The 26,754-nt window shown below is 43.3% G+C and overlaps 7 protein-coding genes and 1 non-coding gene across 11 annotated transcripts; 6 read left to right on the top strand and 2 right to left on the bottom strand.

Moving 5' to 3' along the window:
- The first annotated feature begins 1,100 nt into the window (after positions 1–1,100).
- BDCG_08426 lies at positions 1,101–3,939 on the top strand. 4 transcript variants are annotated; one of them, XM_045424203.1, is made up of 2 exons: positions 1,101–2,990; positions 3,054–3,939. In XM_045424203.1, exon 1 carries the CDS (start codon positions 2,291–2,293, stop codon positions 2,876–2,878), a length of 588 nt encoding a protein of 195 aa, XP_045282548.1. In that variant the 5' UTR covers positions 1,101–2,290; the 3' UTR covers positions 2,879–2,990; positions 3,054–3,939. The 4 variants fall into 4 exon arrangements, with proteins under 4 accessions (XP_045282548.1, XP_045272971.1, XP_045282550.1 ...); XM_045424205.1 differs by having other exon boundaries at positions 1,264–1,498; positions 1,838–3,841; XM_045424204.1 differs by having other exon boundaries at positions 1,264–1,740; positions 1,838–3,841.
- Positions 3,940–4,056: 117 nt separating this feature from the next.
- Positions 4,057–6,726, bottom strand: BDCG_08425 (histone-lysine n-methyltransferase). The gene is made up of 3 exons (XM_045424201.1): positions 6,494–6,726; positions 5,350–6,202; positions 4,057–5,279 (listed from the first exon to the last, which is right to left on the bottom strand). Exons 1-3 carry the CDS (start codon positions 6,551–6,553, stop codon positions 4,813–4,815), a joined length of 1,380 nt encoding a protein of 459 aa, XP_045272970.1. The 5' UTR covers positions 6,554–6,726; the 3' UTR covers positions 4,057–4,812.
- A 4,056-nt stretch (positions 6,727–10,782) lies between these two features.
- BDCG_17791 (uncharacterized protein) lies at positions 10,783–11,516 on the top strand (the record flags this gene model as incomplete). Its single annotated transcript, XM_045426854.1, has 2 exons — positions 10,783–10,858; positions 10,951–11,516. The coding sequence occupies 2 exons, from the start codon at positions 10,783–10,785 to the stop codon at positions 11,487–11,489; spliced, it is 615 nt and encodes a 204-aa protein (XP_045282547.1). The 3' UTR covers positions 11,490–11,516.
- Positions 11,517–11,553: 37 nt separating this feature from the next.
- Positions 11,554–13,405, top strand: BDCG_17790 (uncharacterized protein). Its single transcript, XM_045426853.1, has 2 exons — positions 11,554–12,804; positions 13,156–13,405. Exons 1-2 carry the CDS (start codon positions 12,114–12,116, stop codon positions 13,272–13,274), a joined length of 810 nt encoding a protein of 269 aa, XP_045282546.1. The 5' UTR covers positions 11,554–12,113; the 3' UTR covers positions 13,275–13,405.
- A 1,677-nt stretch (positions 13,406–15,082) lies between these two features.
- BDCG_08423 (CAMK/CAMKL/KIN1 protein kinase) lies at positions 15,083–18,448 on the bottom strand (the record flags this gene model as incomplete). The annotated part of the gene is made up of 3 exons (XM_045424200.1): positions 15,083–17,079; positions 17,154–17,781; positions 17,852–18,448. 3 exons carry the CDS (start codon positions 18,446–18,448, stop codon positions 15,083–15,085), a joined length of 3,222 nt encoding a protein of 1,073 aa, XP_045272969.1.
- A 1,043-nt stretch (positions 18,449–19,491) lies between these two features.
- Positions 19,492–23,609, top strand: BDCG_08422 (G-patch domain-containing protein). The gene is made up of 2 exons (XM_045424199.1): positions 19,492–20,334; positions 20,399–23,609. The coding sequence occupies exons 1-2, from the start codon at positions 20,117–20,119 to the stop codon at positions 22,482–22,484; spliced, it is 2,304 nt and encodes a 767-aa protein (XP_045272968.1). The 5' UTR covers positions 19,492–20,116; the 3' UTR covers positions 22,485–23,609.
- Positions 23,610–23,634: 25 nt separating this feature from the next.
- Positions 23,635–26,526, top strand: BDCG_08421 (ubiquitin domain-containing protein). Its single transcript, XM_045424198.1, has 4 exons — positions 23,635–24,056; positions 24,408–24,435; positions 24,501–25,246; positions 25,378–26,526. Exons 1-4 carry the CDS (start codon positions 24,054–24,056, stop codon positions 25,507–25,509), a joined length of 909 nt encoding a protein of 302 aa, XP_045272967.1. The 5' UTR covers positions 23,635–24,053; the 3' UTR covers positions 25,510–26,526.
- Positions 26,527–26,546: 20 nt separating this feature from the next.
- On the top strand, positions 26,547–26,633 carry BDCG_17789. The gene has a single exon. It is a non-coding gene; the product is annotated as a tRNA-Gln (tRNA).
- The last annotated feature ends 121 nt before the right edge of the window (positions 26,634–26,754 follow it).

The raw sequence follows: 26,754 nt of genomic DNA, 5'->3' as shown, positions 1-26,754 counted from the left end.
TTTTTTTTTTCTTTTTTTGCTCCGTCTTTCATCTCCTTGTTTATTTATTACTTTAGTACCGCTTCCCCTTTATACTTATTATAGCTTTGCTCATTGCGCTTTCCTTTTGTTTACATCAGGATTTTTGAAAGACAGAGGGGAAAGGAAGTGATGGCCTTTCTTGGATATGTTCTGCAAGTGGGTTTTGAACTGTCAATATTTAATTTATAATTAATTTGCATTTACATTGCACTTACATCCAGTTACATGCTTGCATGTTTATGGCAGGCGGATGGAAGAATACATTCATCTCGTATAATTTCCCTGTTGTGTCTTTATAGCATAGAGGAATGGCTTTGGTATTTTATTTTAGAAAGTAAAAAGGCAGCATTATGGAGATGTGGTGTATGTGTAGGCACTTCCTGTCTTTATCATGTCTGCATAGTTAGAATTTAGAATGCATGAGTGGTAGTAAATCATGCTTCTAATTCAGAGTTGCATCAAAGAGAAAGATAGCTGCTGGGCAAAATAAATAAGCATGCATACATCCACTCCTGTTGTATTAATATATTCATATTGATAAAAACCACCTCTCTGAGATGTGTATGATCTCCATCTACCCCCTGCCTGAAACAGCCATCTGTAACAGTGTTGAGGAGTTTGTTAGTCAAGTCACTCAGTCAGCCATTTCCAGAGTGTGTCGGTATCAAAAATGAGCCAAAGTTCAATTCATTCATATTTTCTTTTGCTGTATATATGCTTGGAAATCATACAAGTATTTCCTTCTTCTGTGCCACATTACATTACAGTAGTCTCATGGAGATCATACATTTAAATACTTCTGTTTGAGTAAATGAAATATCTGCCCTTTCAGGGGTGATACTCTTGAAAAAGGGGGAATAAGAGTTTTAAAATACTAAAAAATAATAAATAGCAAAAATATAAAAATATTGATAATCAATCCATCTAACTTTTCGTCCCTGAATTTTTATCTACATGCTGCGGGATTGTATGTATGTATGTAGCTTCTAACTTATAAGCATGCAGAACTAGCCAGGGGATAAATACCATGCCATGCCCTAATTCTTATATTTTTTTCTTTTTAACCATCCACACTCACTCACTCCAACATCGCTCGGATCGCCTTGATGAGACAAGTAGGGAGAGAAGAGGCTGGGGGCCATGCTAGCCCGAAGCTTCCCATCCATCTCAAACAGAGCGCTGTATCAGAACTGCGGAAGCTCCTTAGTGGCGCGCGAGATGAGAAACAGGTTAAGTTAAAAAGCTTTCTACCCCATTTTTTCTTTTTTTCCTTGTTAATTGTGAAGCTGGGTTCCTGCAGATGCCTGATCAGGGCAGGCAATGAATCGAGTGCATAAACTTTTCAATAATTCCAATGCAGACAGCAAGCAGCAAGATTATAGGATTTCAGAGCTAGTAACTAGTTAACTACTATAGAAATAAGCATTTGCCTTGGATATTTATAACAGGTCTTGAGTTTGACCAGCAAACGGACACAGTAAGTAACTAACTAGGTATTTTGACTTTTGGGTCCTGCCACGCCATCTGTTTCTGTTGTCTCGTATGTGTCAGATCTATCTACGTTAAACTACCCAACTACAACAACAACAACACTCTCCCACCTGCTCCGTTTTGCTTTTTTCTCTACTCTCTTTTGTGACTTAAGACAGCCCGTCCCCGGCCTCATCTTTTCGTCTACACTTGTCCTCCTCAGGTGGTGTTGTCTTTGGCCTTGCTGCTGTCAGTTGTCGTGCTTCGTGGCTATCAGCACTCCCATTCATTTATCATTTATGTGCCTTCAATCATTCATACTGATTTTTGACTTCTATCACACCAGACAGAGCAAGATGTTCCGCTAGGTGGCTCAAGTATCTCTAAGTATCTCTTGCCGCTCTTTTCTGGGCCAGTCAATTGTTTCTCTGGCCTGTTCGTTCGCTTCTGCTCCCAATTCAGTTGTATTTATACTCAGTTCTATTTCTGTCCTGCCATTCTATCCGGTCGACCTGATAGATTCCGCTCGAGGGTCAAGGAAAAAAAAAGGGGACCCCCGCTACTCTCCGGCCCGCCACAGACTTGCAGCCATTTCATTCTCAAATAACATCTTGGAGGCTACGCTCTATTTATTGGTTTACGCCGTCCTACAGCGGTCGAAAATCCTCTTCGACAACCTGTATAAAGGCTGTGACCATTTTGCAGCAGTCCCGAGCTACAATATTAGCAACAGCATATAGAGAGCTACGACACTCGATATCCGGCACAAAGCAGATTTCATCCGCCTTATATTTCGAAAATGGATGGCATCACCGAGACTAGTGAACTGCTCCCTTCGCCATGGACGAATTATACACAACCACCACCAATACCGCTGCGAAACCCGTTCCACTATGCAAGGAGCAGATCGACTACGAGCAGCCCTCTCTCCTCTTCTCCAGACTCTAGTCCCACAAGCAGAAGCCGGCGGCACCATTTCTCAACATCCATGAGCCGTATGTGCAGCCGCAGCCGTAGTGGCAGCCCGCTCACAATGCGCTCTGCAACCTCATCGCTGCGCCTGTCATCTCTACTTCTGCGTCGTCGTTTGTCTGCTGTGGATCTGGCGCTGAGTGAGGAACGTTACCGGTGTTGTGAGGACTCTGTTGAGAAGATTGGGTTGGGGCTTATGGAGCCGCGGCCAGTGGATCCTATCCCGGTGCCATTGGCCGTTGGGGATGTGGATGCCACCATTAATATGAATATGAATATGAATAGTAGCAGTATGGGGCTGCTGTTTGAGTTCGAGCAGGTCGGTGATATACATCATCTCGATTCGTTGCGGATAGGGAGTAAGCCGCGGTTTGTTATGGGTGGGATTTTCGAGGTCATGGAGGGATCAGCTTAGAGAAAGAGAGGGTCGCAGCGGAGCTCCCAGTACGCTCAATCAATCGACCTCGAACCATGAGACAAGACGGCACATGAGTTCTGAAATTTGAGTCCACCATGGGTTTCCCAGAGTACGGACTATTCGTGCGCGATGCCTCCTCTCCCCTCCTCTCCAGAGTCTAACCTCCATCCAGGCTTATATCCAAAGAAGCAGACAAACGACTCCTTTTTCCATCTCCACTGTCATGGCGCCTGCACCTGCCACAAAATTCCAGAAAGAGCCACGTTATGAGCGAACTCACTAGGAAGCGTATTCGTTATTGCTTATATTTTCCATCTTATTGGCCCAATATTCATACCGATTCCCATCATTCTCCCCTGCGTCTGACACAGCCTCTTCCCAACCAAGACGAGACCCCTGTGCAAGAGGTAGCAAGTAAGTTATATGAGAAGCCAGGGAACGAGATTGATGACGCCACGCCGTATACGTATATAACACCAACGGCCTTTTGTTTTCATGTTTTGTCTCTCCGATATAGTTGTTTCTTTTTTTTTTCCCTTTCTATGTTAACAATGTATGAGGTTAACAGGTATGTGTTATCGCAGCTTCTGATTTTACCGTTTATTTATTTATTTATTTTTTGTGTTTCTTTTCTCCCACACTCTATATCCGATAACCTTGTTTTTCTTCGCCTATCTTATGCGAATTATTGAGGTGTGCGTTTTTTTGATTATTGATGGGATGTTTGTGTGGATGGCTGGAAAGTTATTTCATTTCCAATAGATAGTTTTTGTTATACCTCTGTATTTATACTTATATTTATTTTTAATAGAGTAGATGAGACAAGAAAGTGGATGGTTTTTACTTCTTTTACAAATATGCATGAACGTCATCTGGAATTGCTATGCTATGTTTTATATATGGAATAGTCGTCCAACCCCTAAACTATCAGTAAAGACAGGTGGTGATTGAGCTCTTTTGCTCAGTGTTCTACAGTCAAGGCTATACAAATTTAAACTGAATTAAGTTCAATTTTTTTTATTTTTTAAAAAAAAAAAAATGTCAAATCTCTCATTGTGTGTAGATATCTGTCAGGGAAAAGAGAAGAACTTGTCTCACAGCAAGCCTCTCTCTCTCTCTCTACTTACGAGATTGAGTTTCTCTTTCACATCATTAAAAAAATCGATCACTCACTTAAGATATAGTGTGAGTCTGAGAGAGGGTGGGGTGTTGATAGATATGAAGCGATTCAGCCTCTTAACTACTATGTTTCTCAGATATTTATTTTACACATTCTATACCGTCTATTCAGTAAACCCTAATGATGCAAAAATAGATGCGTGCAGCAAAGGTGGGAACGAAGGCTGGAACTTCCACATGTGTTCCACTTCATTAATGAAATAGGGCAAAATCTAAATAGCTAGATAGCTAAATGAGCTGGTTCTTCTACTATCTTAAGGACACTAAAGAAGGGGGAAAAACAGAAGGACAACCATCTTCCATATCATATGCAGCATTGTCGGAAAACCAGGCAAAAGGACATCAAAGATTCAGAGAATTGAAGCAGAAGTAGCACCGAAATTCAATGCCGCAGTCGCGTTCGCAGTTTAAAACTTCAATTGATACAAAGTTCCTGCAGAATAGCTAACAAAAGGGGAAGAAAGAAAATCCAGATCGTTCAAGAAATACAGAAAGCTGCAAGCTGAAAAACTGGGAACTGGGGTATTTGAGACACAGCGGAAAAGAATAGAAAGGTAGAAAGAAACAAAAAACACCAGAAGAATCGACAAAACTAGTCCGAAGCCAGCTGAGCGCCCTTGCCTAAGAAAAGAGTGTATTTTTCAACTGATAGTCAACATAGCATGGTCTAAAGGGAAAAGAGCGCGGGTACCATAGTGCACATAATACAAGCCCGCTCTTTGGGGGGAAAACGCCAGGCACACGAAAAAATCTCAGTCAACTTCTGGCTGCATTGTCTTCCGTTGGTTAGGCCATAATTTACGACGGCAATTCGGCTCTCCGCACAGGCACGGGACATCCTGAGGGTCGCTCTGCTTAGAACTTTCCATATTGTAATTGGGGCAGTAGTCGAAGCTAAGTTCGGTTCCCGCGGGGATATCCTTAATAGCAAAGAAGGCCATGTCGAAGATCTTTAGCTCTGCGTCATATTGGGAAACGGGGAACATTTTGCAATTAGGGTTGCAAGAATGGTTCATAAAGCGAGTTATAGACCCATACTTTCTTCCGTCAACTACGTAGTAGTCGTCATCCTGGGAAAAGAAGTCGAGCTGAAATAAATAGCTCGCTGCATGTCCTGGAGTCGCAGCTTCGCGGGCATCAGCTTCCTTTGTGGTGATTACTTCGCCCAGATACCTATCGATATATTGTCCTGCTTGTATGCTTTCTGGAGAGCGTAGGCCTGTGGGAAAGAGATATGAGTATTCATCGGTACTATAGATAAAACAGAGACGCATGCGAGGTTCACTCACCAAAACCACGATTTGTTGTGCAGAATATTTCCAGTTTAACAGTCCGCCCTTTTTGAACAACCTGGTTCCAACAACCTGGCATGCAAGAACAAAGTAGGGAGCATTCATATATCATAGCCCTCCTTTTAAGGAAATCTTGTCTGAGGACAATCTTTCCACCCCGGCCCATCTGATAGGGAACAATGCGATCTTCAGAGTCTACCTCATATGAGAGATGGTCGCAGTTGTGCAAATCACACTTTCTTTCACATCGACAGCCTGCATGGAAATCTGCGTCAACACGCACAACCCCATGCTGAAGCTTGTATTCATTGATGAACTCAAAGTTGAAATCAAGTTTGGAAGTGTCTGAAGCCTTTATATTTAGAGTCACAGCAGGTCCCTTGATCTTCCGTAACTTTTTCGCGTAGAGTGATAGGAGATTCTCATCGTTATTGGCTCGACAGGGACGATAGCGCACTGCTGGCTGTTTAATTTGAATACTGGGCCGATCTACCCCGTGCTTGGGCTGGTAGGATTGTCCTTTGCTGCTCCCTTCCACTGAGTAAAATGGTGACAGGCCATGATGGCTTGGGAAACTAGAATATCCATTCACCCGCGAGCTACAGTCGTTTTCCCAGCTCAACCGTCGCTTTTTGTTGCTTGTGTCGCTACCAGAGACGGAGGGCACGACAATCGCGAAATTTAGTGATGGTTCGTTGGTCGATACCGCGCCGTCCGTGGACGCTTTGCTCTTTCTATCGTTCGACGATGATATTCCACTTGAACTGCTTCCCGGCTGTGATTTCGGGCGCGTGAACTGCTGCAGCAAGATGAGCCCTTCATCTCGTTGCAGGTGTGAGGTTGGGATTGCCTAAATCAGTTAGTGTGATCTAAAATCCAAACAAGCAACACCAAGAGAAGACGGTGATGGCCAACACAACGGGATGGGCATTGAGATGGGCATGACAGAGGCTTGAGACAGAGATATCTCTAAAGCACGGTTTTGTTCAAATGTTTGGGAACGTGAAGAAAAGAGAAAGACCAACAGAAGGAAGAACAGAAAGAGAGATGATATCAGAATCAAAATGCTGAAATTTTAGAGCACATCTACCAAAAAATCCTCACTAATAAAAATATTGCACTTTGCTAAGGGGAAACTCACTGGTTTCACATCATAAGTAAGCTCATCCTCGGAGGAATCTCTTGTGAGATCAATAACCATTTTATCTTTGCACAAGTGCTGAATACAGAGCCAAAGTCAAAAAGATAGTGCAAGCTTCAAAAATAAACTCTGCAATTTCAATAAAAGCAATGAAAACAGAGAAATAAAGAGATTAAAGCTAGAAGAAATAGTTGTGTGATATTATTTCATTTTAAAATTAAAATATTGTTATTTAAAAGAAATAAAAAATTTTAATTAACTAACTAAATTAATTAATTAACTAACTTAACTAGTTAGTTAACTACTTATTTTACATATTATTAATCATTTCTAATTATATTAAAAATAACAATAAAATTGATAAAGTAAAAATAGACTGATTATTAAAATTAAATTAAAATTAAATATAAAAATTAAATTACAGTATATTAATATATTATAATATAATTAATTATTTTTTAAATATAATATTAATAATAATAATAATATAATATATAATTAAAACTTGTATTATATAAACTTGTATTAAATTTATAATATAATAAAATTTAAAATATAATTATAATTAATAATATATTAATTTATTTTTATTTTAACAGATATATTTATTAAAAAAAAAGTATTATTAAATAGTTCTATTCAAATTAATTATATAAATTAATTTAAATTAATTTAATACTATTTTTAAATATTTAAAATTAATTAAATATTTAAAAAGTAATATAAATAATTATTTAATAATAATTTTTTAAAATAATATAATTTAATATAATACTTTTTTAAAACTTAATAAAGTTCTACTGTTATTAATTTTTAAAATATTAAATATTTTTTATATTTATTCTCTGACTAATATTATTTATTTCTGTATTCAGATATTAATTATCAGTGATTACTAACTATAAACTTTTAAAATAATACTGATAAAGATGAAACTTATTATATAAAAGAATAATCAAAGTTAAATATACTAAATAAATTATACTTAATTATTTTTCAGTACTGTTTCAGTTTGTGAAATTAATAGAATAAGTAATATGATATAATTCTGTATCAGAATTATGAGAATAGCTGAGTACTACTGAGAATCTATCAAGTTTTTATAAAGTGTATAGAAGATTTCAAGATATTCAAGAGATTTAAAAGTATATCTATATTTATCAGACTTTGAAAATGAGTTGTATATTAATACTTAGTATTGAATTGTTTATTAAAAAGATTAGATTTTAAATTTTAATTCACTGCAAGTAACTTAATAACATTTTGATCTTAATTTTATACTTAATGTTTTCTTTGTGTTGACTCTATTGAGAACTTGAGATCTTACATGAAAGAAGTGCTGCTTTGACCCCTTGACAATAATTTGACCTAGTGGAACTTTGTTGTAGAAATACTTGTTAGCCTGATTCATTCCAAAGCTTGAAGGCCTGGTTCATTACTGGCTCTGAGAACTACACTCTTTATGGCCATTCCGTCAGCTCCTGATAGAATCTTGGAAATACAATTTTTGGCAGACCCGAAGTGGAATATACAAGCGCGCAAAGCAAGAGCATCTCGCGTCCAGCAGGTGCTTTTTTCTGCCTGTGTGCTCGAGTTCTTGAGTTTCCGTTAGGTAGGCCACTATTAAGAAGAGCTAGTATCTTCGTTTCTGGCGAAAGCTTAAGGGGTCGGGATCTCCCCTTTCTCAAGTTTTTGGCAAAAGTTTACTGCATCTCTAGCAGATTCCATGGCAAAGAATATCAAGCGCCTTGAGAGCAAGAGGAATGAGAAGAAACAAGGAGGAATGAGACAAAACAGACAAATAGTGCATGTTTATATCTCAGTGAGTCATCAGCTCTCATTCCAGTCCATGTCTTCTGGACCTTCTGGAATCATGTATGTACTGTACATTGATCAATCAATCTCTTCATTCTGTTCTATTCCACTCAGTTTACAAACAATGAATGAACTTGGCAGTAACAATCAAACCATCTTCTAGTTCTTTTCCCTTAAGTATTCTCCAATTTTATTTTTCTTCTATTGTTGAATATTGGCCATATTTTAAGCAGCTTTATTTAGACCCATGCGGTGCTGCAGCCTACCGGTGCATACTATACTACACTCAATATACTAAAGTTAACTCTCCTGCTTAATCAGCTGGCTTGGCTTGTTGTCTGACGTTTACTCCGTTATCCCCTGGCCGCGAGGATACAATTAGCGTATTTTAACTTGTACATTAGCGTATTAAATACACGAAAACTACTGGATAATATGAGAGATCAGCCGTATTGACATATTTTAGTGTAATTTATGTAATCTATTTTATCTGGCCTGAATTAATATTATTAGAATAGTGTACTCCGTATGGATTCACATTATCTATCAGATTGATAGCTGAGAGATGATGTAGATTTTAATCTAGTTAATACTCTTCAGAGATGAAATGTCTGCTAGAAGTGCACTGACAGATCACTTTCACTTTACATCTGTTTTTATACTGTCTATTAAAAAAATCAGTCAATCCGATTAAAAGAGTATTGAAGAATTGAAAATCATCTGTAGAAGTCATATTTCTTTGTCATAGTGAGCAGGGTTAACAGCTTAGTTGGTACACAAATAGTATTGCGCTAATTGTGTCCTCGCCGCCAGACTGAGATGAGGGATATACCACGGGCAAATGTTGATCCTCCAGGTTATTTTAGGCCTTTCGTCCTTACGGCATAATTTGAAGTTGGTGAGATACCAAAGCATAGATGTAAGTTAAAGAGAAGTCCTTCCAAATTGACTACATGAACCTAACAATGAATTACACAATGCAGGGATTGAATATAGATACTCTGAAGCGCTGATCACTTCAATCCCGCTCTTAGGTGAAGACTTTCTAACGCTGTGCAGAGGAGCAAACTATGGGAATGGGAGTGTATTGTTGGAGGATTATTAACCACAGATTGTGTCAATGCGCTGGCTCTGACGGATCAAAATCAGGATATATCTATAACCTTGTCAGTGGGATTTGAGAAAGGAACGCAATTGATTGAGAAGGTTGGACTTGTGCCTAGGTGAATTTGAGATGTGTTGACCGTATTTTCATCCCATTTCCACTATAGTGGAGAGTCCATATTTGCACTTGGATCATATTCCACTTTCTGAAACAATTTTGTTTTGATGTATTCTCTCTCTCCTTTTAAAGCGGTGGCTCCAGCCTGGGAAATGCAAATTGGTTAGATTCTTTAGATCTAAATGCGTGGGTGTCGATGCATCTCTTCCGGCATGCTTGCGCGCTGACTGGCTTCTCATAATGGTAGGTAGGTATGTTGGTGGTTGTTTTGCTGGGAATAGAACTGAGCTTTTGGACCAATATCGGTTTCCTGTAACAGCAGAAAGATGTTCACTCCTCAAACAATGCTGTTTTTCAATCCTTCTGAAGTTTATATAGGCACCTTTTAGTCACAAATAGAATGGACATGTTGCTTGACACTCACATCAAATATAAAGTTAAATAAATAAATAGGCAGCTTGGTGGATGAAATCCCACCACTTCATCCCTGACTATACACCCTTCCCTCCTCCAATAAAATATTAGTGCTACTTACTACTGACGACTCTTGAGGTTTAATCCGATATTAGCCGTTTAATTTGAAGATATCTTTGAGATTTCTTGCTTATTTAGTCATTTGCCTATTTAGCCAAGAAAATCTATGGTGACAACGACAAACCTTGCAATTCAACTCGCACCAAATTAAGGGCCTGTTCGGTGCGTCCGTACTTTTTGAACGCAATAGTGGATCTCATTAAAAATAGTGTATTTACCAATTATTAGTAGCAAGCCGGCGTTGTGCCACCACACTATTCCACCTTGCCCTCTGCTCTGAGATGGAGAAAGGAAGCTCACAAAAATGCATTCTTTTTAAATGGAGTCCAGAGTCAGTTCAAAAAGAATGTGTTTTTGTGAGCTTCCTTCTAATCAATATTAGTTAACTATCTCCACTATGAACACTATTCTCACTATATTGTCTCTAAAAGTGCTATTCTACACTATCACACACTGTTGAAGTTAAATACTGCTTATTCATAAGATCTTGATAAGAGATGCAAGTACAGCCGCTCAATCCACTGAACACCTGGTCATTTTCATCTGTACTTTGTAAAAAGCAGCTGTATTATTAGTACAGACACTCTGTCCACTGAACAGTCATGATATTGGGGCTGTACTTTTTAAAAAAAGTGGAGATCCGTACAAAAAGAACGAGTACACACGGACGCACCGAACAGGCCCTAATAAGTTAGTAAGGATCTTTTATACCGTCAAAATGGCGGAACTTTCACAGGGAGATCGCGACATTATCAAGAACCATCCTCTAACCAACTCAGTCAATAGTTTACAAGGTGTGCTTCAGGAAGCTGAAAAAATCTATGAGTCGCGCCCTCTCAACAGCCTTGACCAACTCTATCGGGGGCGACTTCGGGACTCCTCTCAGCTTTACAGGGAGAGGATGCAGCTTACAGCCTTCGCTCACGGATGAGTGATGGAAATGTGGCATCTGATCTAGCACAATTAGTCGAGCGCCTCCAAAAGGCAAAAGGAAACTTCAGATACTATGAGTATCGGCTGCTAGTATGTCTAGTCATCCAAAGACCACCAGACATCGAACTCCAGAGCGTCGAAAAATGGAACATCGACATCTGGAAAGCTATATTTAACCTCATTGTCACAATCCCTCGAACAACACCATCAGCGAGCATCCCCCCCTCCTTTGACAACACCCCAGTCAAATCCACCTCATCATCACAGAAAGGTTCCAAACAGACACTTGAGTTAGTGAATCCAAGAATCTTTGAGGAGATACATGACTGCAAATTTCAAGATGTTGAGGGCTTCTTCAACAAGTACTTTGAGGGAAAAGACTGGAGCAGCAAAGCGGATGCTATCTGTCAACATGTGCTAGCCTCAGACAGTGATGATGGCAATTGGGCCCAGTTCCCTGATCCTTCTACACAGGCTGATGTCCTCACCTGATGATTTCATCTTCAAGAAGATCTTCTCTTGAAATCATGCAGCATCTACTACACCACAGCAAGCAAAGCAGATCTTACTGGTTCAAAGACAGAACAGCAAGTTGATCTTCTTTTGAGAGCTAGGGGTGAGAGTCTCTCACAGAATAAACATGACTGGAGAGACATTCTGGTAGTTGATGAGCTCAAAAAATCTAAGGAGGAGATCAGGATCAAAGGCACTCTGTTGCAGATGAGCCGCTATGTGCATGAGATCTTTTCTGCCCAGCTCATCTGGCAGTTTGTCCATGCATTTGCAATCTGTGGGACCAAGATGAAAGCATGAGTGTTTGACTGCTCAGATCTCTACAGCTCAGGCATCATCAACATTGACACAGATTCAAGACAGTTCTTTCAAGTGCTTGTGAGTTACACCATGATGAGTGATAAGAAGCTGGGACTGGATATCTTTATTGTTAGAGATGAAGGTGGCAGCAAATCAATAACTGTCAAAGAGCCTGGAAACTCAGAGGAAAAGATGCTGTAGCTAGGGGAAATGCTTTCTTTTCAGCATGTCATTGTGTGTCGCGGGACAACATGTTTTCTTGCAAATGATGGACAGATGAAGGGTGTAGCCAAATTCTCATAGATGTCAGACAAACGGCAGCCAGAGGCAGAACTTCTCAAGCTAGCAGGTCAAAAAAATGTCCAAGGGGTTGCCAGGATCATTGGCCACAGTGTCATCACTAGTATTGCTGACATGTGCTGCGGCCTGACCTTCAACAATAAGCAACATGACTTCAAAAGTGCACCCCCCAGCACACCCTCCTCCTTTCATCAATCTCAGCTGCTCACTGAGCCCTGTCGCCTAGATCTCCATCAAAAATCATCTTTCATAAAGCACAGATCCTCAGACAAGGGGATGCAGACATTCAAACGATCGCGTTCCATCAATCAACTGTCAAGGGACACTCAGCAGGAGCATGAGCCCATCAATCAACTGTCACAGGACACTCAGCAGGAGAATGAGCTAGCTTTCTCCATTCAGTCAGCACATAAGCCAAGCCTATTTGACAGGGATGGTGAGGAACTCTATGACAACCGTGTTCTCCACTGTCTTGTGATATCACCCGCTGGCTGGTCAATCTACAGATACAAGTCACCTCTGGAGCTGCTCAAGGCTCTTCATGATGCAATAAAGACACATCAGTCTCTATATCTGGATGAGAACATTCTTCATCAGAATATTTCAGAGATCAATATAATAATAACCAATCCAGATAAGACAGATGATCTCTCTGGCATGCTAATTGATCTAGATCTTGTCAAAGAAGTTGATAGTGAGTGAAGTGGTGCACAGCATCAGACTGGCATAATGGAGTTTATGACAATTGAAGTGCTGCTTAATATTGACTATACCTATCAGCATGACCTTGAGTCTTTCTTTTATATGCTTATCTGGCAGTGCGCCTGTCATGGCTAGGGGAAGAATAACCATCCTAAGGATAGTAAACTTCATGCCTGGTATACTGATAACTATGAGAACATTGCAAATGTCAAATTTGGCCATATAAGCAAAGCTGAAAATGTGGGATTTGGGTTCATTTTGAGGGAGTTCTCTTCAAAGTTTCATGATGTTTTATCACTTTGCAGAGCTCTATGAGACATACTCTTTCCTTACAATGATGAAGGCCTTATTATTGGCACTTCCCAAGACCCAAACCACTTATACAATCCTATTATTAAGGCATATGATGACACAATTGCTCAATTGGAACTTGGAGACCTTGCTAGCAATAAATCTGTTTAGTGTGCTCTCAGAGTTAAAAGTAATGTTCTGCTGATTTGCTGAGTTACATAGTTGATTCTTGATAATATTATTTTTCATTTACTCATTTCCCTGGGGAGGAGGTTATTAATGCCCATTGTAAACGACCCGACCATTATCTAGTTACATGGAATATCGGGGTTCTGGGAGCCTGGGGAATCCCCAGTAGAATTAGGACTCCTGGAGTCAACAATATGATGGTGCTACCTATGCGCTTTTGGAATCGGGGTGTGTGTTTACAATTCCTCTACTGCATCCTCGTCCTCGTGGCTGTCGCGAGAGAGGCGCTTGCCTCCTCTGGAGCCTTGTTGTACCATCGCTGCCGCAAGGAGCCAGCTTTAAAACTCAAATTCAGGAAAGAGTCTTGAATAATAGAGTCAGATTTTCAAATACTGAGAGAGAGAGTTGTTCTTTCACGCTATGAGACAGCTATATATATAGGTCTGCATAGTTCTCGGTAGCTGATTATGAAGTTCAAATATAATGAAATAATCATAATTCGGTCTAAATGTTTATAATATTGACTCATTTACTCTCTGTTAAATTTTCCAAAAAAAATGAATATAATATTATAATATTATATAAGTAAGAAATTGAGGCGTGCACTTAGGTGCCTATAGCAAAAAGAGTATCATCATGTCTCATTCTTCTAAGATAGAGAGGGATATGCCTTCTATTATATACAAATAAACATGCCTGTTGCAGTCATAGAAGGAGCGATCGTAAGGGCTATAATAGGAAAGAAGATAGGAGGGCCCTAAGTGTGGGCGGAAGAAGGAAGGTACGTCGTACGGCCCGAGGGTGGAGCGGAAGATTAGGGGGGGCGGAAGTCAAGGGCTTCCGCCACAGAAATAATGAATAACATGATCAAAATGAAAATATAATTAAAAATATAAAATATATTTTTCATCTGAGATTAAATTTTTATTTGAAAAGTGAATCTGAGATTTTCAATATTAAAATAAAGAGTGAAGAAAATGAGGTAACTAGTTAGTATTTTGTCTTATCTCAACTCGCTTTTCATTTTCATCTCATCTTACAACTCTTATCAAAAGATAAACTGATGAAGAGTCATAAATATCTACGAGAAGAAAAGAAAACATAAATTAAAGAAGCGACTTGAAGAAATTTCAATAAAATTCATGAAGAGAAAGTAAAAAGTTATGTTTTCAATCTGGACATTTCATACACTCTTATAAATATATGATGTGTTAAATTCATAGGGGTTTCCTTCTCCACTCTGCTATTATCAAAGTCAAACAAAAAGCGGCCGCAAAATCGTAGATAACAGGGCATTCATTAAAAGAGAAAAAAAGTAACAAAAAAAAAAAAAAAAAAAAAAAAAAAAAAAAAAAAAGACAAGACAAAAGAAATAGTAAAAAAACCATCATAAGTCAATGACAGAGTTCATCAGTGTGTTCCTCATCAAAGATTTGTGGCATGAAGGCGAAAATAAAGAGAAGGAGAATAATTAAGTAGGTGAAAAGAGGCAGGAAAAAACCAGATCAAAGGAGGACAACCACCAAGGAGCTCGCTGGGGCGTAATTGGTAAATGCACAAGGTGCAGCAGAAATTGAGTAGATATACATTAAATCAGGCAGGAGGCGCACCAATGTCGAAATAAATATTATGCATAACCGAAATAGAAAAGAAAAAGGAAAAGAAAAAAGCGAAAAAAAGGTAAATGACAAGGGTTTGGCAAACGGACGTAGTACGGCGGTGCATAGTAAGGCAAGCACTATTTTGTCGACGCATTTCCTTCGTCGGTGGGGAAAGGATGAGGTCGGCACCTAAAGCCTCAGAGCGTCAAGAATCTTTTTCGCCATTTCTCGATACTGCCACATGCCCCCTGCCACCTTCTTGAACTGGATACCATGTAGTGAGAAGAGGGGGACTTTGACAATCAATATCTCAAACTTGAGCACGAGGTTGCTCCCAGTATCGCTTTGGATTCTGGTGGTCGTTTCGCCAACGACGCGCTCGCCGCCGCCGTAATTATCACGAGCAGTCATGTACTCGTCAGAACCATCGGAATTGGTGATAAAACTTCGATCCGGAGGCCCTTGTTGGCGGCGTGGAGTTCTCGAAGGGTTTGAGTATTTATGCTCATCCCGGTTCTCATCTTTGTCGTGGGCCCGCAGTCCGCCGAAGCTGATCCGCCGGCGGTGGCCACCTACTTTCCCATCCCGCTCTGGGCTGGGCGGGCGGACATCCATAACACGGTTAAGGTCGATGCTTGGGGCGTGACGACAGCTAAATCCACCTTTGATTTCCGCGAATTCAACTCCAAGCTGTTTCAGAACTCTCATGATGTCTGCACGGATGAAGGGGAGAGGTTTGCTGCTAGTTGTGGAAACACTGAACAGGCCCTTCAGGAAGACAGGCTTTGAGAAGTCTTCTCCTGCGTTTGCGTTCTCCAGTGCAGTCCCAGCACCACTCAGTTCAGCGTCGGTCTCCTCAGGTACATTTGCCTCCCGAGTTTCTTCTCGACGCGCTCGTCGGGCCTGGATACTTTCACGTCTCGCATGACCGAGTGATTTTGTTCTCAATGTCCGCACACGTGTGCTAGGCCTCGAATCTTGGCCAGACTGATCATTCTGCTGCAGGCGCGATTTTGGCATGTTCAAACTGGAGCGGTCAGATCCACTGGTCAACGGTGGATCTTGCATGGGTTGCGAAACAGCACCATCGACCAAGCCTCTCCTCCCATTCCTACGGATCCGATTTTCGCCAGAATTAACGCTAGCTGACCGCCCGAGACCACTTTTCGTTCTGAGGGTAGGTTCTCCAGACCGGACAGCACGCAGTAATTCTTGCTGTTGTGGCTGACTTCCTCCAGAGTGAAGAGTACCGGGAAGAGTGTTTTCATGCCTCGGCCTTCTTACACTGAAACTCTTTCGAGGAGTGACAAGGTCCTCTGGGGGCTGAATGTTTAAGGTAGGTGCTTGGGGGGTCGCAACCTTTTCGCGATCAGCATCTCTTGGTTTTTCCCGTGTTCTTCTAGTGCTCAAACGTCTTAATAATCCGACAGCAGCACTTTCTTTCTTTATGTGCTCAACCGGTGTAGTTACCATGGGTGGAGATCCCGCTCCGACTGCCTGTCCTATATTGAGATTCTTAATTCCATCTCTAACCTCATCGTCGCCATGGGTTCGTGCTCTTGGTCGCGCCCTTCCGCCAGTTGCCTTCTCACCTGGTATCTCATAAGCGTGCTGGTTAGTATGAGCAGCCTCTGGAGCTGGGATTTCTGGCATTTTCAGTGTGGGTTCTCCAGGGCCAGGCGGGATGGCTAGTGTACCCGGTCGCTCCTCAATTCTCTCCCTGTCTCGTTTCTCCCGCACAAGGTTGTAGACGGAGATCAACGGATTATAGCCATTAAGCAAGTCACCAGCTGACTGTACCGCCTCAGCAGACGGGTTGGAAAGCGTGTCTTTACTCGCAGAGTTCCGACGCTTGTAAAAATCAAAAACCCCTCTCCTTTTCTCATTTGCCGGATTGGGAGTAGAATGCTCTCTTTGGCTTAATCGCACAACATTCTGGTAGTCATCAGACTCGAGAACCTTGGTCAACTGAGTTGCGATAAATTCAGGAGGGCCGAAATCAAATCCAGTCATTCTTTGGACGATCTCGGGATCAAGTGGAAGCTGGAGAGGTTCACGATGAGGCATATAATTATCAGGGGGTCCACTGAAGCCTTTTGTCATCCAAGGGTGGTTTATGATCTCATTCAAACTAGCCCGTTGTTTCGGGTCCGTAACCAGCATTCGCGATATTATGTGTCGGCAATCTAGGCAAGAGTTAGTTCTCATAGATTGAAACGGATGTATATAACATATATGTGTTGGGTGGGGGGGGGCAAACCTGAGGAAAGTCCCTGGGGGTACTCGACAACCCCGTTTTTGATTTTTGCGTGGAGCTGAGGCATGCTTTGATCGTCAAAGGGAACCTTCCCGCAGACTAAAACATAAAGGACAATACCGAAACTCCAGACATCCACCTCGGGACCGATATACTGCCGCGCTTGTAGCAGTTCGGGTGCTGCAAAATACAGACTACCACAGAAAGTTTTCAGCTGGCTTTTAGGCGAGAAGAGATTGCTGAGTCCGAAGTCGATGATCTTGATATCCCCCGTCTTGCTGATTAGAATATTTTCGATTTTGAGATCCCGATGGACAATACTGTTTCTGTGGCAGTAGTCAAGCGCACTTGCGATTTGTCTCGCAAACTTCCGGGCTTGCTTTTCTTTTAGTTTTCCATGGGAGATGATGTAGTCGAGCATCTGTCCTCCGTTCACGTATTCAAACAACATATACCAATGGTAATTTGTCCGCACGACATCTCGCATCCCACATACATAGGGGTGGTTTAGGAGGGTGACAATCGCTGCTTCTCTTGCTGTCCGTATCTCTTTAGAGCGGTCTGCCCTTTCCGCATCACGGTTACCGCGATGCTCTTCGGTCGAATGCCTAGGAATAATCTTCACAGCCACCTAAATAATAGAATAAATGTGGCGTTAGTGTTGTATCTCAGAGGAAAGGACCACGGTCATCTCTACACACCTGTTCACCTGTCTCAAGGTTCTTCGCAAGTTTTACCTTGCCCATACTCCCCGCACCAATTGTCTTCCCAAGTGCCCATTGCCCACTTGAGGTGGTGATTGTAGTCCGCCGCTTTGACTGCGGCGGCATTTGAGAGACACCATTAGTAGTACGTTGGTGGGCCCCGTTGGTGTATGAGAGGCCATCAGACACTGCGGGTATAGATGGAGGATTTGCAGGATTCACTGGGTTTCCAGGCCCAGCCATGTCGACACTATCTCGACCGTGGTTGGTTCTAAAGGAAGTTTGACGATGGGGCCGTGAAGTCTCAGTCCGATATTGTTGCGTGGTATCCAGCGGACGATCCCTCGAAGAGCTTCGGCGAGATGTAGCTGGGCGCGCGACGTTAACAGGGTTAATTGGATTGGAAGTGGGGGGCCGGTCGTAGGAGAGAGGTCGGGAGTTGGATCTACTATGAGAATGGGACTGTGAAGGTCTCGTAGCTGTGCTTCGGGCTCTGTGAGGGAGGTCTGTAGAAGGTCGATATGACGAATTGTGGCGTGATGTGGAGTGGCTGCGAACAATGACTTGAGAAGTTCCCGATGTTGCAGCGGACATTGCGATCAAGTATAAGGTCACAGGCCGTGGAAGCCGGGAAAATGGCAAGACCGTTTCAAGTTCCGATGAACAACGATGAAGTGTGATAGGAACTCTTGTGCGAGGAGTGACTCTTGTTTCGCGGCCGTCTTTGTTTTGGTAGTGATACGCTCTTGTGAAGTGGAGGTGAGGGATGCTCAGGATACTCCAAGTCGTGAGGAATCAGCCCTTGCGCACCGCTTCATCTGTGGAGGAGAGCTGCAGTTCAGGGTCAACACGGTACCAGAGGCGAAGAAAAAGAGGGAGTCCATATACCAGCAACAAGCCGGATAACCGACAGCGTAATGGCAGAAGAGTAGAAGTCGGGGGAGGGTCTAGTAGGGGAGGAGGTTAAGGCAGGATAGGATACGCGGTGCTGGCCTAACAAGTGCTGTTAGCGGGAGCAGGGGAAGAAGCGAGCGGTAAGAGAGAGAGAGGTGCGTGTCGGAAATAGGCGTGTAGGTAGGGTAGGGTAGGTGGATGACATGGGGGAGGGGAGGGGAGGAAACAAACAACACGGTGCTAGTTATCATCACGCAAGACACGGCTGTAGATGTGCTTGGAAGAAAGTCTATTTGAATGTTCTTTGATGGGGACAGACAGCCCACTTTCTGCATGTAAACAAGGCATGCAATCAACTATAATCAATAATAATGGGGTGGATGCGGCTGGGGGGGAAAAGAACACTACGGAGTATTCTTTACGGGGATTAGTTACGTATTTACGTACCAGATCTGTTAACTATTTATGAGATTCCAAAATTGAGATTTGAGTTTTTTGCTTTTATGTTTGTTTAACTACCTTGCTGGCTGGCGGGCTGAGGCGGGCTGGCTGATATTTAGGTACGTTAACTAGGTAGCGATCTGGAGAATCGAACGAAACAACCTTGGGCCCAAAGAGAGGCAGAGAAGATTGTCGGAGGTAGTTAACTATGGTAGTTATTGTATTGTGATGATGACTTGGATTGTAGAGCAACACACAGCAAACATACAAAATTTCTCTCAGATAACTACCAACCAGAAAACAGGAAGCCAGGCAGAACAAATATATTATTATTATTATTATTATTATTATTATTATGTCGTTACTCAGTTCTGCTGTCCGTCCGTCCCCATCCCATCCCATCCCATCCATCCATCGTTCGTCATCTTCCAACGACTCGACTCGACTTGGGAACGACTTCATCACTTTGTTCCCGAGGCCGCCACAGCTGATATCCGGATTAGTCACGCTCCCAGCCACGTGAGCCCGCCTGGAACCTTGTTATGGCGGTGCAGGTGTGGCTGGAGCGGTCAACTGCGATTGTTTCCAAGGTTTCTTCCGCTTCGGGCCAGCTTACAGCGTATGATCCGTTTCTACGTCAACGTTCACGAGGATATGATATAGATCATTATCTGCTCTTCCTCTGGCAAATACCTGCCAGATCACTTCTAAACATACTACTCACTACCTCAGGAGACTTCTATTGACTCGTCACCAACAGCTATAGCAGGAGAACAGCTAAGCTGATTGGTGCATGTCCGGTCCATAGACGGTGAAGCCTCGAGGGCGAGGCCTTGAGAAAGGCTCCATTTCCACCACGCGAAGCAACCCCCCTCCCTCCTCTATTTACGTTAGGGAGTAGGAAGCAGGAAAGGAAAGGAATACCACATGACTATAACTACAAGCATGTCTGCCAAGAGATCTAGGGCTACTTTCGAAGACGAGCATCTCCATGCTCCGTACGCCATCTATGGCACGCCCTTACCACCACTTGACCCCGAAGTCCGGGACGATGGCTCCTATGTTCCGGTTTGGAAGCAGGAGGTGAGGGATGAACGGGGAAGGAAACGTCTTCATGGTGCCTTTACTGGTGGATTCAGTGCTGGGTGAGCTCACGATTGACCGGGGAGCTGGATCCAGAACGGCTAAATTAAATCGGTTTATCTATAGGTATTTCAATACTGTCGGTTCGAAAGAGGGCTGGACTCCGTCGACCTTTGTATCGTCCCGTCGAAATCGCGCAAAAGATGACAAACAGCCAACTCACCAACAACGACCGGAGGACTTTATGGATGAGGAAGATCTGCGCGAAGCTGAAGAGGCGAGGAAACTCCAAACTGCTGGGGAATATGCCGGTTTTGGCTCGACGGCCTCTGATGCCACGCGGCTAGGTGGTTTAATGGATATTTTCAAAATTACTGGGGATACAATTGGCGTCAAGCTACTGAAACGAATGGGTTGGAAGGAGGGACAAGGAATTGGCCCAAAAGTGCGACGGAAAGCAGACCTTGGCGATGGGGCTGATGCGGAAGGCAAAGTCCATCTTTTTGCGCCGACGAACCCTCCTATGATATCATTCGTGAAGAAAAATGATCATAAAGGACTTGGATTTGAAGGGGAAGCTAGACTGGACGCAACAGTGAGGCTAGATACTGGAGCCAAGCCACGTGCATTGGCTCAGGCGGAAGATTCTGATCAATTCGGCGGCCCTAAACCCCCGACGAATGGGAACGACTCTCGTAAACAAAAGCCGTCGAGAAGGGGAGGTTTTGGCGTAGGTGTTCTAAACGATACTGGTTCCGATGACGAAGACCCTTATGAAATGGGGCCGCAAATTTCCTACAATCGATTTATTGACCATGACAAGAAAGCGAAGAAAACATCCAGCAACAGCTCTGCAGTGACGAAACCGTCAATAGGGCTTTCAAATCCATTATTAGGCACTAAGCCCGTTTTTATCTCGAAGAAAAAAGTGGCAGCCGAGAAGACAAAGGCAGGATTCAGGAAATGCCATGATGGACGTCTACCACTTGACGGATTTCTCCACGGCGTAGAAATTGCTGGATTGACCATTTCAACACAGGAGAAGAAGTATGCGGCGCCAGAAATCCCAAAAGATTGGAAATCCGCGAAAGGCCCTTCCCGCACAGGGCCAATCCAAAATTACATGTCAAGCGCTGAAGCCGCGAAGGCATCATCCCTGGACCCTACATCAAGAGCTGCTTTGCTGGGCGAAGCACAATTACCGGGTAAATCGGTGTTCGACTACATGACTCCAGCAGGGCGTGACAAGATTGTCAAAGCTACAGGGCGCACTGATTTACCTCCAGCCCTAGGGGAGAAGGGACCGGAAGGGTTCCTTACCACAGAGGCGCAGAAACAGCAAGATTTATGGAACCTTGTGCCAAAGTTAGATAAAGATGTCGCCGTACAAGCCCTTAATCGCGGAATTAGTGGCTGGATGCCTTACGCGGAAGATGAAGCCAAACGATCACGATACCGTTCGTTCCTTGAGGTCCGCGCGGGCCTGCGGGACAAGCTTCCCGATCGCGCCCCCGGCGCAACAACCGATGACTGGCTAACCGAGCTGCAAGAATTCGCGCGTGCCGCTCAAGTCTTCAGGCCGGTATCTGGCCTGATGGCATCGCGCTTCACTTCCTCCTCCGATTCCTCGTCTATCTCCCAACAGCAGCAACAATCCCAACAATCCCAACAATCCCATTCGACGCCAGCAGGAGCAGTTAATGCTCAACACGAACCCCTCATCCGCAGACCAGACCCAAAGCCTCAAGATCCCGCCGAAGCAGCCGCTGAAATCGGCATGTACGGGCCCCTGACGCGATCATCCATCCCATTTTCCCCCTCTAGACTTCTCTGTAAACGCTTCAACGTCCGGCCCCCTTCCAGCATCGCTGTTGATGCGGGTGATATGCCTGGCGGCCCTGGTCGGACGCCCACCATGCCCTCCGGATCTAAATTGGATATCTTGTCCAAGGAGGCGGTGAATCGGATTCTGATGGGGGCGGGGGCGGTTGTTGCGACGGCAGGTGCATGTGCGAGTGCAGGTTGGGCTGAGGGCGAACAACAACAGGAGCAGCAAGGGCAGGATCAGCGACCGTTGGAGAGGAAGGAGATTGTTGTTGATCCTGGGCGAAACGAGGCGCTGGAGGCAGAGAGACCTGGCGATGCAGTTTTCAAGGCCATATTTGGGAGTGATGATGAGGGCGATGGGGATGGAGATGAGGATATGGATTGATTGAAACGAAATATATACGTATATCTATTCATCCGTATGTAGCCCTCATCCCGTCCGGATGCCTTTTCAATTCCTTTTTTTCTGAGTGAAAAGCGGGGAAGGAGGAAAGGAAGGATAACAAATAAAAAATGAGTTTGTTTGACTCCCCCCCTTTTTTTTGGGGTTTCTGAATTTCTAAATTTTGGTTAGGTTATTATATCCCTCCCTCCCTCTCTCCCCTCTCAGCGCTTCAGCACTCCCTGTTTGGTCACTTGTAGAATTATTCCCACACCCCCCTCCTCATTTGATGTTTCGGATGGGGCAAGTTACATACTCCCCGTTGCCTTTTACATGGTTTATCATCGGTCGTGGGTGGTGGACTTGTGAAGTGAATAGCTATTTTTCTACTTCATATCACTATCCGTCTATCTGGATGTGATGGATAACAATGGTGGACAATCAACTATCTAACCACTATTCGCTGAGAATCTGCTACAGTTTCCCCTCTTCCAAAGAGCTCGCCGCAGGGGGGTCCTACGGGAGGTTAGTTCAGTTTGCTGGTGAGCTGGTAGCGATGTGGGGAAGAACACTCTTCGATCCGAGGAAAGGAAAAGTAAGATGAGGTTAATTAGTCTCCTAATAACTATGCCTGCGTGGGAAGGTAGGTAGGTATATCGTAAAATGTAAAATATGTAATTTCAGTTCAAGATCGACCCCTCCTCGCACAGTACATCACTTTCGCAGAAATCCAGCTATCCTTCCAGTTTCTCCGTACTACTGAGTAGCTATGTAGCTAAGTTACGTTCTTCCACGCCTGGTTTAAGCCTACGTAATCTGACCCCAGGATGCAGGCTCGGGAAACAGGAGGATATGTTTCTTCGTCATCGATTTCCTGGCCTTTCTTTTAGATATGTGGAGACCGAGCTCGCAATAATTCTGATATTTATGTAACTTGATTAATTTGAATACTTTTTTTTTTTTTTTTTTCCCTAAGTTGAGACGTCCTGCGTTCCTCTTCCAATTTAGCTGCGTTGCCTTATTATGAATCAAGGGAAGCAACTCGGTATAAAAACAAAGTTATTTGGGTTGATTATCTCATGAGTCTAGATCTTCCTCTCAGCTATTGTCACTTTTTAGGAGCAATCGAAGCATATTATTATTATTATTATTATTTGCCTCGTAGACAGACCCTGCAGCATGAAATCATATAATCTAAATATAAACAGAATAAGCCAACCAGTAACGATCCGATCACTGTGGTCTGCTGGCTGTTGTGTTTTTATTTGCCTCTACTAAACTGGATTGATTGATTATTATTGATTTGGTTGTCTGCAAACTATTTACTTCAGCCTGGCTGTGCTAAAGTCTTAGTTATGAAACTTATTAGTAAATAGTTCGCCTAAATAACCTCCGCTTTTTCGTCATCTCGTGCTCCTTTCTGCGATTTCTACTACCATCACTCCTCCACCTCCATCCCACCACAGCTCTCCTCGCCTTTCCTCCTGTTCTTCTATCTGGCCTCATTCTGTCTCGGATTTGGCCCTGTAGGGATATTGGCTACAGCCTGTACATGGCTGTGCACCATGCACGATGGTAGGTGCAGTACAATATAACTCCTTATATATATAGACAAGCTCCAGGAGCTGTCTTCCAAGCTTCGACTACACCCTCCAGCGAGTGGAGAAAACCCATCCAGTAGCTAGATACTTGCCCTTCCTTCTGTCCCTCTGAGAACCCCTTGTTAAGCATTTATTTCTTTACAAGCGCTTTGGTGTTCGTCTGCTCACCCAACCTTCTACCCCGTCGCCGCAGCCTGACTGCTGTGTATCTGCTGCTGTTGTTATCACCACTACGAATTACCTATCTATATCAAGCTTCTGCGTTTTCGTACGTCTGTCTAGCATAGTAAACAGCTAATCGCTAACCTCAGTGCTTCTTATCTAGGGCTGCTGCTTATCCTCCTCCTCTCGAGGTTAGGAAACTTCTCTACCGCGCCCAACACAGCGTCAGAGGCCACATACTAACCTACTACGATAGGAGAGTCTGACGAATCCCCCACCCCCACAAGCCCTACGCATCCCATCCTCAATCGCACGACCACCGACGAAGCTGCCCAGAGCCATCACAATCGTTCCACAACCTCGCGATCGGGTCGACACCGACGAGCCCTAGCTGGCGTCCCTCTGGACGTGCACTATAACCAGGTGGTACAGCCACATATATGGCGAAGCACCCGCCGCGAATGGACCCGGGAACAACTCGCCCGCGAACGTGAACTGTTTTTTGAAACGCGCGTGACTGGAAGGCCGGAAGTGTGGGCCGCGCTGAAAACAGCTACCTCGCTTGTGCGGGCGGGGGATATGCCCACCGCGCAGGGCATCTTGGATGCGGCAGGGATTACCGTCCCGACAGGCGACCTGTGTGATGGCTGCTACGACGAGAGCGGTGTTTTATACAGGATTCCAGAACCCATTGCCATGGACCCGGTTAATGTTATTGAGGAAGTTGCGGAGGCAAATGATGTTAATACGATATGTGCTACGACTGCCGAGCTTGGCGCAGAGGGTGTTGAACATAATAAACTCGCTGTTGATGTAGATTCGGATGATGACACAGTGGATGACATTGAGAGGCGGCGCGAGGAGAAGGGGAAGGTTAGTGAACGGGACCTTATAAAAATATCTGCGAGGTTAAGTGATCGAGGAGGTCCCGATTTGACGGTTATGATTGGGAAGAATCAAACGGTGGGGACGTTGGCGCGTAGAATCCAGACTGAGGCTGGGGTATGTACCCGTTTTTCCTCCACCAAACTTTTCCGTTTCATTTTACTGGAGACCTTGGCAATATATTGTTTATTATTGTATGTGAAGGTTTTTGAGCTGACCTTTTTTTACCACCGCTTTCATATACACAGATTGCCGGCAAACATCGCGTCCGAATAGCATACCTCGGCAAGATTCTCAAAGAACAAGAGAGCTTATTATCTCAGGGCTGGAGAGAAGGCCACGTCGTAAATGCGCTGGTCGTTATAAGCTCGCGAAGCTGACATTTTTCTTCACCTTTTTCTTTCTTCCCGAGCGGAACTATATCATCCAATTTCCGCACACAACCTGCCCTCATGGACCTCAATCACTATTACTCCCAACTTTGCGAACCAACACCATAATCCGTCTCCTCACCATATTTTCAATGGTGCCTTTTTTTTTGTCTTTTTTCTTTTCTTTTTTTTTTTTTAACGAAAGTTTTCTATGCTGTTCGCTTTTCCTAATTTTTTCGTCTTATCGCGAGGCAGGGGAACTGGAGTTAATGTCTAGTGGGAGGAACATCATTTACTTGGGAATTTTCTAGCCTTCTTCATCGTCATTTCTGATCAATCGTCTCTGTTTACTGGTGGGGTTGTTTCTGTCTTTCTCCTTTTTCGTCCTCCGGCCTCCTTTCATTACGAGTTTCAAATATTATTCCCTATATTCTGCGCAGCGTTTCTGAGTTTTTATTCCGCTCCGACGGCAACGCAAGAACAAATTTCGATTGCCCATGATATATGCCATCAGCTTTTCCCATCGTTTACTTTCTTCCTCTTCCAATTGCGATATGACCTAGTACTTTGCCATATTCGACATATAATGCTTCTACCCCTGTTCCTTCCCATCCCTTTTCTAATCAAAGTTTGTTTGATACTGCACAATAATAACCCCATGCTTCAGCTAAATGATTTCTCCGGCCCTCCCTCTTTTTTTTATTCTTTGTTGCTTTTTACCTTTTTTCTCTCTGATCAGTATATAAAATGCTTCACCATGATCCGGGTAATTGTCGCACCCTTTTTTGGGGGCACATATGTCAAATTTTTTCAATTCATTTCTACTCCTCTACGCATGTCTTTGCCCAAACTTGTACAGTCTGTTATTGAATTTCCGACCCTCGCAACAGGGCGTTTACTTTTGCCTCCCAAACCATTCCCACATACATCAATAATAATACGTACGATTAAAAAAAACATCTAAGCATTCATAACCTGTGATATATATCATGGTGTGAATAATGATACTTAAACTATTGGGACTAGCGTCCAGCAGTTGTTCCGACGGTTTCATGGTCTAGTGGTTATGACATCGGATTTTGACGACCATATCAAAACTTCCGATAACCTGGGTTCGAATCCCAGTGAGACCTTTCCTTCTCTTTTTCCTTCTTTTTTTTTTTTTTTTCCCCTTCTTTGTTTTTCCGTCTTTTCTTCCTCCCGCTTCAAGATATTCTTTTCATTTCCCCTGAATATATTATAATTTTCTTTTTA

The sequence above is a fragment of the Blastomyces dermatitidis genome (assembly GCF_000003525.1).
Source record: "Blastomyces dermatitidis ER-3 genomic scaffold supercont1.11, whole genome shotgun sequence".
Taxonomy (NCBI): domain Eukaryota; kingdom Fungi; phylum Ascomycota; class Eurotiomycetes; order Onygenales; family Ajellomycetaceae; genus Blastomyces; species Blastomyces dermatitidis.
This window is presented reverse-complemented; position numbering and strand designations above follow the sequence as displayed.